This window comes from Mastigoproctus giganteus, chromosome 13 (assembly GCF_048544385.1).
Source record: "Mastigoproctus giganteus isolate SK-2022 chromosome 13, ASM4854438v1, whole genome shotgun sequence".
In the NCBI taxonomy this organism is placed as follows: domain Eukaryota; kingdom Metazoa; phylum Arthropoda; class Arachnida; order Uropygi; family Thelyphonidae; genus Mastigoproctus; species Mastigoproctus giganteus.
Window position 1 is genome coordinate 148,011,042 of NC_143587.1, and position 13,725 is coordinate 148,024,766.

Here is a 13,725-nt window from a genome sequence, read left to right on the forward strand (position 1 = left end):
TAAGGAGGTGTTTATCTCCTTGTATAAAGCAATGGTCAGGCCACACCTGTATACAGTACTATATACAGGTCTGGTTGCCTCATTTTAGGAAGGATGTAGAGCTGGTGGAATGAGTACAGAGAAGAGCAACAAGATTGGTGAATGGAACAAACGGTTGCTCTTACAAAGAACACTGCAAATTACAGGTCTGGAGACTAGCCTGTGAGGAGATTTGAAGTTTATAAGGCCTTGAATGGTTTGAGCAAGCTCAATGTTGTGTGATAGTAATAGTAATGGAAGTATGTGATGCAAGAAGCGAAGTGTATGAGCTTATGTAGCATCAGCCAAAAAAAAAAAAAAAAAAAACCAATTTCACACATCCCTTCCCTCTAAAAGTCTGTCCAGTTCCTCCTTGAATTTATTTAAGCCATAAACTTCCAGAACAACAGAAAAAAAAAAAAATTTTTTTTTTTTTTTCAGCAACTAACCACCCACTGGCTAAAGGCAAATTTCCACACATCTATTCTACAACTGTGTTTCCTCAATTTGAATTTATGCCCCCTCAGGTTCATAATCTGAGCAAGTGGAAGAATCCCATCAGAATTCAGCATGCTCAATCCATTCAAGGTCTTATACACCTCAATTAAATTGCCTCGCAGGTACCTAGTCTCCAGATGCTGCAATTTGCAGAACTTAAGCCTTTCTTGGTAAGAGGATCCCTTCATTCCCTTCTGTATATATGCTCAAGGAACTCTACATCCTTATTAAAATGAGGCCTCCAGACCGGTATGCAGTACTCAAGGTGTGGCTTAACCATTGCCTTAAACACCTTCTTATCTCCACTAGAAAAGTTCCTGTGTATCATTGACCAGAAACCATGAGCTGCTCTTACAGACTGTCTGTACTACTCAGAAAATTTCATATCTGAGTGCACAATTACTCTCAGGTCTTTTTCATTTTCTACCACCCTAAGTGTAGTACCACACAGTTGGTACATTTCTCTGGGGTTACTTTTATCCATATGCAGTACTTTCCATTTGTTAATGTTAAACTTCAATTCCCACTTCTCAGCCCATCCGCCCAAATTTTCTAGCTCCTGTTGCAGTAGCACACTGCCATTACTGTCATTAACAACCCTGCCAACTTTTGTATCATCTCCAAACCTAGACATTAAGCCTGATATACCTTCATCAATATCATTGATAAATATACAAAACAACAGTGGGCCCAACACTGAACCCTAAGGGACTCCACTAATAACATTTCTCCACGAAGTTCAGCATCCATTGATTGCCACTCTGTCTTCTTCCACTCAACCATTTTATCCATTGTACCCTTAATACCATACTACTCCAATTTGTACAGTATTCTTCTATGCACAACAGTGTGAAAAGCTTTCCTGAAATCTAAATATACAATATCAAAATTATTTTTTTGCATCCAGTTCCTTTGTGACCACATCATAGTATCCAATTAAATTTGTCAGACAAGACTTTCCCTTAACAAACCCATGCTGTGTCTAAATTATTACTCCAGTCTTGTCTAGATGATCGTACAAGGCATCTTTAACCAGTGATTCCATTATTTTCTCCAGAACAGAAGTTAAGTAACTGGTCTGTAATTACTCATGTCACTCTTAAATCTCTCTTTGGGAATTTGCACATCTCCAGTTCGTGGGAACTTCCTCTGGGTCCAAGGATGCTCTCATATTTATGGCTAAAATTTGCTTACTTCCTTTGCCACCTTCTTTAATATAACTGGATAGATCCCATCCACCCCAGGTACCTCGTCTGTTTAACTTCAACAATTTCTCCTCCACTTTGCCCTTAGTTATTACAAAATCATTAAGCATCCTGTTACAATTTGCTAAACATCTGTCATTTTCCTCCCTAAATAAATTCTCATGTGTGAATGTAGATGCAAAATACTCATTCCGATTATCAGCTATTTGAGCAGGATCATCAACAATCAAACCATCGATATCAAGTGGACCAATTTGATTCATCCCCTTCCTTCTAGAGTTTATATAAGTAAAGAAGCCCTTGCTGTTTTTCTTATCATCCTTTGCGAAAAATTTCTTATCTGCCTTTGCTTGCCTAATCTCCTTTGTGACTTGATCACAGACTAGCTTATATCTGCCATAGGCTTCTGTGTTGCCTGATAATTTATATGCATCCCATGTATTTTTGTTCTCTGCCATCAGTCTAATTAGTTCATCTGATATCCATTTAGGCCTAAACTTTGAACAGTATTTCTTAATTGGCATGAAAAGCCTTGTAGCTTCCACGATTAATTTCTTGAATGCTTCCCACTTATTATTTGCTGTTAGTAACATCATCAGTTGGTACCACTGTACAGAATTTAAAAATTGTCTGACACCACTTTAGTCACCTTTGCGGAAACAAAAACCATTCCCTTCATCCCTGATGGTAATTATATCGTTAAGTAAATCCCACATCAGTATACAGTGATCACTGCCACCTAGTGACTCCTTTATATGCAAATTCTTAATGCATGAATAATCACTACTGATAACCAGATCAAGAGTATTACACTCTCTGGTTGCCTCTCGAACATGCTGCTGCCAAAAATAATAGTCCTATAAATCCACAGAAGTCTTGCTATCGTGCAACTTCCCCTTGTTTGTAGGTGTACCTACACACAAGTTCCAGTCAATATCTGTGAAGTTAAAATTACCCATTATAGCACAATCTGATTTACTGGCCCATTTTATTTCTCTGTACAATTGTTTCTTGCTTATTAGAGTCATTAGGCCTATAACCCACTCTTACTCTCATTTTTGCTTTCCCAGTCCTTATGTCACACCAAACTGACTGACTGAACATTGCACTGTCCACCAATGTCAATCGGATGCACTTCCTTAGATTTTAGATTTTTCTTAATTAACAGCATAACCCCTACTCCCTTCCTCTCCTCTCTATCCTTTCAGTACACATTTACTCCCCAAATTCCATTTCTGCTTTCCTTGTATCTGTGTGACATCATGTCTCTGATATCCCAACAACATTCGCCTTTGATGTCTTAACTAGCATTTCAAATTCATTAAAGTTATTTATTCTTCTTCTAGCATTGGTGTACCTGGATGTATTCATGCACCTATTCTTATTCTAGTTACTCTAACACAGCCCATGTATTTATTTGGTAAATATATGTGTTTCACCCTTAGAGTCATTAGGCCTATAACACACTCTTACTCTCATTTTTGGGTACATTTGCACATCTCCAGTCCATGGGAACTTCTCCTGAGTTCTTCCCTCTTGCCCAGATTAGTCCCCTCAGGGGACATAAATTAAAATTGAGGAAAGACAGTTGTAGAATAGATGTGCAGAAATTTGCCTTTAGTCAGCTGGTGGTTGATTGCTGGAACAAACTTCCATCTGTTGTTGTAGAAGTTGACAGCTTAAATAAATTCAAGGCAGAACTAGACATACATTTGGAGTGAATGGATGGATGAAATGGTAAGGATTTTTTTTTTTTTTTTTTTGACTGATTCTATATAAGCTTGTTTTCTTGCGTTATATGCCTCTACTAATGTTATTGCTATAATCAAATAATTATGAAATAACAAGGTTATAGATGTATGCAAATTATTATATAAAATATGAATGTATAAACAATAATAATAAATAAATAATAATTATATTCATGTAGTTTGGTTGACTAGTTATGTGAGCATTATAATCACTTTTATCATTTTCACATAAATAAGTCTCCTCACAAAAAAAAATATGAGAGGAAAACAAAAACCCTTTTGGAATTAGCATTTAAAAGATCTGTCTTGTCCACATTTTTTTTTCTTCCTTTAATGTTTAATTGATCTACATTTTTTGCCAGGAGAATGCCAAGACTGTTACAGTTAACTGCAATCAATATACAAATATGTTACAAATTTTTAGGTGAACTGCATGTGCAGAAAAGGATTGATCTGTGAGTCCAACAAGATGGTGACAGTGTATACAAAGAGGAGACAAAACATGAATGCCTAAAAAAAATACTTCTTAAATGCTTTATTTATTGATATGATGGCATTACATGGCATGCAGAATTGCTTGATTTAAACTTGTGATCGATGGTATTTGAAAAATAGTCCGTCATCCTGAACATTATGAAAACAGAAGATAATGGGATTATTGATATGAATCTACCATATTCGGTAATGCAAAATTTTACTAAGACTACTAAGAATAATTTTCACTCTGTAACTTGGATTCTACCACAGCTTTCAAATCCTCTGCCTATATCTTGTCTAATAAATATCCCATAAATGGAACAGCATAAACCATGTCACATCATATTTGGTATACTTATATAAAAATATTTTGCAAATTCAGGCATATTATATACAAGTTATGCAAAACCATCAGCTCTGTACATAACCAGAGTTGCAAGCTAGGTTCCCCACAAAAGCATAAAGCATCTCATATTATGAAGAAAATTACTGCAAGTTGTCTCAGCCTTGCATTACATATAAATACCACTTATCTCACAAAAAAAAGTATAATGCTATTTATCTGTAAGGAGTAGCTGTTAAGTGTTACCCGGGTAGCTATTTCAGGCTTTGTTGGCTCCTTCAACAGCGACTAACTAGGCATCATCGGTGAATGGGTCCTTGAGGTTGTCACAGACATTCTCTCAGATATGCCAGACAAGCTGTTCTTGCTACCTGGGAGTCTAAAACACTGATGGAACTGATATTCCGGTGACACTCAAGTCAAGTGGACCCAATTTCAGTGAAGTCCGGACGGTCTATGACAGCCAAATCCTCTGCTTGCACCTTCACGATGGTGGGACTGTTAGTAATTCTGGGTATCATAACCTTCATGCACAAGTACATGGTGGGTGACCACCCAGGTGTGAACCAACGTAAGCAGGGGTCGAGGTGTGGCGCCCACACCACATGGAGGAACGCCGCCCCTCTATGTTACCAGGCAGTACTAGGTGGTAGATGACTCTCATCAACCGGTGAAATACCACCACTTTGCTTATTGGAGGCTTGAAATGGTGGAACCCATGTTTAGTCTCTAGAGCTAAGTTCCGACCAACCCTTCCCTATCTCTTCCATCATGCAGTATGATTGATGATTTTTGAGGTTATGATGAATGTCGTGGCGAGATCCATTATTCCTTACATTTCGAGGGTACAGCCCTAAAACGGTGTTCGCAGGCTGGCCGCTAGATAGTACACCGGACCAAACCTATTGGTAACTCTCTAGGAGGCTTCCGGATCAGCAAGTGTATAATCTTGCTACCTCTACTCTGCCAGATAGTGACTGGAGGGAGTCCGAGTAGTGTGTATGCAGGGAGCATTGTCGAGGCCACGTTATGTCAAGGATCTGGGTATATTCTTACCACATGTATGCCATATCCAAAAATTTCATTACTTCATACAGCATGTCCCACCCACTTTTTCTTACTATTGAATACACCATGAATTGTCAAAATAATAGAGCAAGCATATCTGCGAAAAGATCCAAACCTCCCAAGGACTTCCTAATTCATTTCACAAATATACGTGGTCTCAATTCCAATCTCAACGATGTCCATTTCCACTTGCAGTCTTCCAAACCCCATGTACTTTTTCTGACTGAATCTCAGTTATCAGTTGATTCAACTACTGCTCATCTCAGATGTCCAAATTATTTGCTGTATGATTCCTTTCGCCTCAAAGGTGGTACTTGTGCATATGTCCATTCTGATATTCCCTGTCAGAGACTTGGCAATTTGGAATCTCCTCTCTTTGATCTTCTCGGGCTTAAAATCTCTCTACCTCATTGTGTAAAATTCATCTGTTGTCTCTACCGTTCTCCCAACTCCACTAATCACTTGGAGCTCTTTGACTTCCTCTCTTTGCAACTTGACTTTCTCCAGTCCAACTTTCCTAACAGTGAGGTAATTTTCCTTGGTGATTTTAACGTTCACAACTCCAGCTGGCTTCAGAGGCGGATTTAACCTTCAGAGGTGCGCGCCACCTTCACAGGTGGCGCGCACCCTTCACCGGGTGCGCGCCCTGGGCCCCGACTTCTGAAGGGCCCACGCAAAACCACAACAAATTAGTTCAACTAATATGTTCAACTATAGTTCAAAACTTTGTGATCATTATTATGCTATTATTAATTATATTATACATATATTATATTAAAATTTTATTGGAAATAAAACATTAATAGTACATAATATTTTTTACTTATTTAAAAAAAATGGTTAACATGTATTTTTATTTTCCCTGTCTCTCTCTCTTTTATTTTAAGGGGCCCAATATTTTCTTCTGCGCCCGGGGCCACAACCGACCTTAATCCGCTCCTGGCTGGCTTCCGTTTTCTAGTCACACTGACCCAGCAGGTCAAGATGCTGAAGCTTTTGCAATTACTAATGACCTAGCACAGATTGTTCATTTACCTACAAGAATACCAGACAATCCTAATCATACAGCCAATACGCTTGATCTTTTTCTCACAAACAACCCTTCTAAGTACAAGGTTGAAGTGAGAGGTCCTTTAGGCACTTCAGACCACAACTTGGTGATTGTCTCTTCTCCAATGGAACCTTTATCTCATGCCTATTCCCAACCTCATATTGTTTGGCATTACAAGAATGCAAAATGGGATGACCTGCGAGACTTCTTTTCTTCTTTTCCTTGGTCTGATTACTGTTTCAAAACTTCTGATGTCAACGTTTGCTCAGATCGTGTCAGTGAAATTATTCTTGCAGGAATGGAATCCTTTATCCCACACTCCACTTTAAAATCTCGTCCTTTATCTAAACCTTGGTTTTCCAATAAATGTGCTAAGGCTGTCCAAGAGAAGAACGTTGCATATCGTAATTGGCTTGTTTCTAATTCTTCAGTTTCATTTTCTGCCTACACCAAAGCTCGCAACAATTGTAAAGCAGTTATTAATCAGTCCAAACTAGAGTTTGAACAGGCTAAGAGTAGAAAACTTGCTTCTTGCCCTAATGGTAGCCGAGCATTCTGGTCTCTTGCCAAAGCTATTGGCCGCAACTTTTGCCCATCTCTGCTCCCACCTCTGTCCAAACCAGATGGTTCTGTTGTCACTTCAGCCAAGGATAAAGCTGACCTGCTAGCATCCCATTTTTCTTCCAGCTCATGTATTAATGACCTTGGTAAAACACCCCCCACCATTCCTAACACGCTCCATTCAATGCCTCCTGTGGTCTTCCGTCAAAAGGATATCCGAAGGATTTTGATGAATCTTGATGCTACGAAAGCTCCAGGTCCTGATGGTATTTCTCCACTTGTTCTCAAAACCTGTGCTCCTGAACTTACTCCTATTCTTTGCCGCCTTTTTTCATTTTTTTATTCCAAAGGTGTTTTTCCTTCTGCTTGGAAATTTGCTCATATCCAGCCAGTTCCTAAAAAGGGTGACAAATCCCTCCCATCCAATTACCGTCCCGTTGCAATTACTTCTACTCTTTCTAAAGTAATGGAGAAATCAATTAACCGCCAACTTTTAAACTACCTAGAAACCTTCCATCTGATCAACGATCGCCAGTATGGATTCCGTCAGTGTTGATCCACTGGTGATATTCTGGCTTATGTTACCCATTTATGGACTAATTCAATGGAAAGGTTCGGTGAAACACAAGTAGTTGCTCTTGACATCTCAAAGGCTTTTGATCGTGTTTGGCATAAAGATCTTCTTAACAAGCTTCCATCTTATGGTTTGCCAACTGTTTTTAGTAATTGGTTATCCAGTTTTCTCTCTGATCGCTCACTGAGGGTGATGGTAGATGGCTCTCTGTCTTCTAACTTCTCCACTAATGCCGGTGTCCCCAAGGTTCAGTTCTTTCCCCCACTCTTTTCCTCTTGTATATCAATGACCTTCTTCCATTGACTGGAAATCCTATCCATAGTTTTGCCGATGATAGCACATTGCATTCAACTTTCCATTTTGCGAAACCTTGTCCAGCTCAATCAGCTTCAAGTTCTCGAAAATCTGCTGCCAATTCCTTAAATGCCGATCTTCAGGTAATTCTCCAGTAGGGCAAAGACAACTTAGTTGATTTCAACCCTTCTAAAACTCAATCTTGTCTTATATCTCGCAAAAAGGATTCTTCTGCTCCTATGCTTATCTTTAGTGACACTCCGATTTCTAGGCAAAATGATATATCTCTTTTGGGGATTACCCTGACTTCTAATCTCTCTTGGCACAAGCACATTACAAATATTGCTTCCTCTGCATCTAAAAAACTTGGTTTTCTCTTTCGCTCTCGGCGTTACTTTTCTTCCAAACAGCTGCTCACTCTGTATAAATCGCAAATCCGCCCTGCCATGGAATATTGTTCCCACATCTGGGGTGGTGCCCCCAAAACCTCTCTCAGGCTTCTTGATTCCATTCAGAAGAGGGCAGTTAGGTTAATTAATGATTCATCTCTAACAGAGTCTCTCCACTCGCTTTCTCATAGACGCACTGTTTCTGCTGCATGCCTCTTCTACAGATACTTCCATGGGCACTGTTCTTCTGAATTGGCTTCTATAATTCCCGCTCTCTCTTTCAAAACAGTCCGAACACGTGCTGCCACCAGCCAACATCCATTTACTGTCCAACTTCAGACCCACAGAACCAACTTTTCATCTTCCTTATTTATTCATTCAACTGCCGTTTTCTGGAACAACCTTCCTTCATACGTATTTCCTGAAAACTACAATCTACAGAAGTTCAAGTCCAATATCAACAAATATCTTCTTTCGTCTTCTCAACCTCCAACCGAAGTATGGTACTAAGTTCTATAGGTTCTAATACCTCTCGTGTTTTGGGTTCTCATAAAAAAAAAAAAAAAAAAAGAATTAATCCATTAATTCTAAGTTTAATTTACATAATATGAAATATTCCAAAAAAGTGCAAATAAGATTATTGGCTCTAAATTAAATATTCTAACTTGCTTAAAATTGACAAGCAGCTGGTGGTCAATGTTTGTGTTGTAATATATAAGAAGAATCATTGCATTCTGGCTTTCATACATTCTGATTGATGTAGCCTGTAAATAAGGCAAAAAGGATTTTTACATAGCCAATCTCATTTTTTTTGTTATAGCATTAGCATTAGTAGAGGCATTTGATGCAAGAAAGCAAGCTTATGCAGCATCAGCCAAAAAAAAAAAAAAAGTAACATAAATAAATAAAAATAACCACTTCCACTTCACCCCTCTGTTCGTTCGAAATACCTGTCCAGCTGAGCCTTAAACTTATTTAGGCTATCAACTTCCACGACAAGGGATGGAAGTCTGTTCCACCCACCAACCACCCGCTGGCTAAAGGCAAATTTCCGCACATCTATCCTACATCTGTCTTTCCTCAATTTGAATTTATGCCCTCTCAGGTGATTTTTCTGAGCTAGAGGAAGAATCCCATCAGCATTGAGCATGCTCAAACCATTCAAGGCTTTGTACACCTCTATCAGATCACCCCGCTGGTGCCTAGTTTCCAGACACTGTAATTTGCAAAACTTAAGCCTTTCTTCGTAAGAGAACCCCTTTGTCCCATTCACCAATCTAGTTGCCCTTCTCTGTACTCGTTCCAGCAGCTCTACATCCTTCCTGAAATGAGGCCTCCAGGCCTGTATACAGTACTCTAGGTGTGGCCTGACCATTGCCTTATACAAGGGAATAATCACCTCCTTATCCCTGCTAGAAAAATTTCTATATATCATTGACAATACACCATGAGCTACTCTTGCAGCTCGTCTGCACTGCTCAGAGAACTTCATATCTGCCTGCACCACCACCCCCAGGTCCCTTTCATTCTCTACCACTGTCAGTGTAGTACCACAGAGTTGATACGTTGCTCTGGGGTTGCTGTTTCCCATATGTAGTACTTTACATTTGTCAATGTTAAACTTCATTTGCCACCTCGAAGCCCATCTGCTCAACCTTTCCAAATCCTGTTGCAGCAGCATAGTGTCAGTAGTGTCCTTGACAACCCTGCCAACCTTTGTATCGTCTGCAAACTTGGACATTAAGCCTGATATACCATCATCAATATCATTTATAAATACAGAAAACAATAAAGGCCCCAATACTGAACCCTGAGGGACTCCACTAATAACATTAGTCCACGATGAGCAGTGTCCATTGATTACCACTCTCTGTCTTCTCCCCCTCAACCACCCCTTTATCCATAGCAGCAACTTGCCTCCAATGCCACACTGCTCCAATTTGTGCAGCAGTCTTCCATGTGCAACAGTATCAAAAGCCTTTCTAAGATCCAAGTATATAATATCAAAGTTATTCCCTGCATCCAGTTCTTTTGTGACTGCATCATAGTATCCAATCAAATTGGTCAGGCAAGACTTCCCCTTAACAAAACCATGCTGTGTCCTAGCTATAACTGAAGTCTTGTCTAGATGATCCTGCAGTGCTTCTTTCACCAGTGCCTCCATTAATTTTCCGGGAACAGAAGTTAAACTCACAGGTCTATAATTACTTGTGTCAGCCTTTGATCCCCCTTTGTGAATTGGGGTCACATTTGCACATCTCCAGTCAATGGGTACCTCCCCTGAGTCCAAGGAAGCTCTCATAATTATGGCTAAGGGTTTGCTTACCTCCTTTGCTGCCTCCTTTAATATAACTGGATAGATCCCATCCACCCCAGGTGCCTTTCTTGTGTTTATCTTCAACAATTTCTCCTCCACTTTGCTCTCAGTTATTACAAGATTCTCTAGCTTACTGCTAGAGTTGAATACACCTCTGGCATTCCCCTCGCTGAATAACTCCTCATGTGTGAATGTCGATGCAAAATATTCATTTAGTTTGTTAGCTACCCGAGCAGGGTCATCAACAGTTGACCCATCGATCTCAAGTGGACCAATCTGATTCATCCCCTTCCTTCTAGAGTTTACATAAGTAAAGAACTCTTTGCTGTTTTTCTTCGCATCCCTTGCCAAGGATCTCTCGTAATCTGCCTTCGCCTGCCTAACCTCCTTTGTAACTTGGTTACAGATCAACTTGTATCTATCATAGGCATCCGTGTCACGTGTTAATTTGTATGTATCCCATGCATTTTTCTTCTCTGCCATATGCCTCATTAGTTCATCTGACAACCATTTAGGCCTAAACCTTGAACAATATTTCTTAGTTGGTATGTAAAGCCTAGTAGCTTCCACGATAAGTTCTTTGAATGCTTCCCATTTTGAATTTGCTGTTGGCAATATCATCAGTTGATCCCACTGTATAGAATTTAAATACTGTCTCAGTCCATTGTAGTCGCCTTTACGAAAGCAATACCCCTTCCCTTTACCCCTAATGGTAGTTACCTCTTTGAGTAACTCCCACTTCAGCACACTGTGATCACTGCCACCAAGTGGTTCATTTATCTGCAGATTCTGAATGCATGAAGAATCACTACTGATAATCAAATCAAGAGTATTACTCCCTCTAGTTGCCTCCCGAACATGCTGATGTAGAAAACAATCATCCAATAAATCCACAAAAGCCTTGCTACTGTGTGAGTGACCAGCCCCCAAATTCCAGTCAATATCTGGGAAATTAAAATCCCCCATTATAAGACTCTCTGATTTACTGGCCCACTCTATTTCTCCGAACAGTTTCTTATTATACTCATCAGAGTCATTAGGCCTATAGCACACTCCTACTCTCAATTTTGATCTCCCAATGCTTATGTCACACCAAACTGACTCGACACTGCACTGTCCAGCGATGTCGACTGGCTTCACTTCCTTGGATTTTATGTGTTTCTTAATTAATAGCATAACCCCTCCTCCCTTCCTATCCTGTCTATCCTTTCTGTACACATTGTACTCCCCAAATTCCAGTTCTGCATTTCTTATATCTGTGTGACACCACGTCTCTGAAATCCCCACAATATCTGCCTTTGATGTTTTGAGCAATACCTCAAATTCATCAAATTTATTTACTAAACTCCTAGCATTGGTGTACACACAAGTATACATGCACCTGTTCTTTTTCTTAGCTACCCTAACACAACCCATGTGTTTACTTGTACCCCAATGATTCCCAGCAGTCTCTGAAATATCCTGCATCTTATTTTCCAGGCTGCGGCTCATTCCAATTATTTGTGAATTGTATACATAACTTTTTTTCACTTATTGCTTTGTATTTATTTATTCATTTATACATTACAGTACAGTATTAATAAATATTTTATTTCTTTATTCAACTAAAAAATATATGTATCAGATTTGTGTTAAGTAACAATTGAGGCTATAAAAAAAGAATAAAAAAAGTCATTATTAATTAAGTATTTTGTTATATAAGTTATTCCCAGATATACTACTGTAATAATAGTAGTTTGTGTTCACTGGCATAGAAATATTGTCTGAACTCACTTAATTTTTATTCTTATTATTTTTTATTTTTTTAGGTTCCGTGCATTTTGCCACCGTCTTGTAAATCATACTTACTTTGCCAATGTCATTTTAGCTTGTATTCTCATTAGCAGTGCAATGTTGGCTGCTGAAGATCCTCTAAATGTTAATTCAGAAAGGAACAAGGTACCATTACCAAGTGCTTTCTATTTTCGTTGTAATTTGAACTGATTGCATTTATTAATCCTAAAAGAAATCATGTATAAATCATGCTTTGATATCTTGTGGGTATGAAAAAAATGCAGCCTTAGTCTTAAAATTGAACACAAAACTTCATAGAACTTCATTAGAACAATTTTACTTGGGAAATTTATAAATTAATTTGAGGGAGGAGGGATGGTTTGAGAGGGATGACTGGTATTACAAGGCTCTCTCTCATCATATCATGTCTGGACAGAAGTGCAGATACTTTCAAATTTATCCCTAACCTGCAACTTTTTTTCAACATTAACCAGAAACCGTGGAATTGCACTTCTTCAAGGTTTGGGCAAGGTCTATGAATGCATGCTTTCACAGCAAATATTGCAATATATGCAAGAAAATTTGGGATTCTGAAATAAACAATATGGCTTTATTCCTGATCATGGTACAGAAGATGCTTTAAAATCTTTGGTTAAATTGATTACAGATTCAAATGTAAAATATGTTCTTGGCAGTTTCATTGATTTTGAAGGGCTTTTGATAATATCTCTTGGGACAGTGTGTTATTGATACTTCACCTCACAAAATGCTCTCATCAGCTTTATAGCATCAAAGTGGATTATTTTAAGGAAAGATCTTTTATGATTAAGTCTAGTTGGAATTTGGTAACTAGATCTGCTATTCCAGAATGTCTGCAGGGATCAGCTTTTGGGCCACTAATGTGGAAATTAGTATTAGTGGATTGGTTAAGGAAGGAAAATATATATATATATTGGTTAAGGAAGGTTAAGGTGTTCATATTATTGCATATACGAAGACCTGGTAATATTAGTTGAAGCCTCTTCTTGGCTACAAATTGAACAATGATCTAATGAAATAATAAAAGATCTGAATGTTGGTGTGACTTCCATAAATGAACAATATCCAGATGAAAAACAAAAATATTATTGCTAAAGGGGAATCTATCTGTTCATAGAAAACCTCATATGCTTGATTGATTGTGAAAGTTTAAAGTCTGTTATGAATATTAAATATCTTGGAGTCTTCATTGATTTGACACCCATGTCAATTTTCTATCTGAAAAGGTTGCAAGAATTGCTAGGAGGGATTGGGATATGAGATGTAGGGCACTATTTATTCTTTATGACTGTGTTTTCCTTCCTATTGTTTCTTATGGTATCTCAGGTTAGGATAGACTATGTTAATTTAAAAAAAATATATATAAG

The 13,725-nt window shown here is 38.5% G+C and overlaps 1 protein-coding gene across 1 annotated transcript in view; it reads left to right on the forward strand.

Moving 5' to 3' along the window:
- The window catches only part of LOC150076513 (muscle calcium channel subunit alpha-1-like), a 1,171,392-nt gene that overhangs the window by 575,317 nt on the left and 582,350 nt on the right, over nucleotides 1-13,725 (forward strand). Inside the window, exon 19 of the mRNA XM_090387375.1 lies at nucleotides 12,355-12,484. Within this exon, the coding sequence (XP_090243501.1) occupies nucleotides 12,355-12,484 (130 nt within the window). The remainder of the gene's footprint in view (nucleotides 1-12,354; nucleotides 12,485-13,725) is intronic.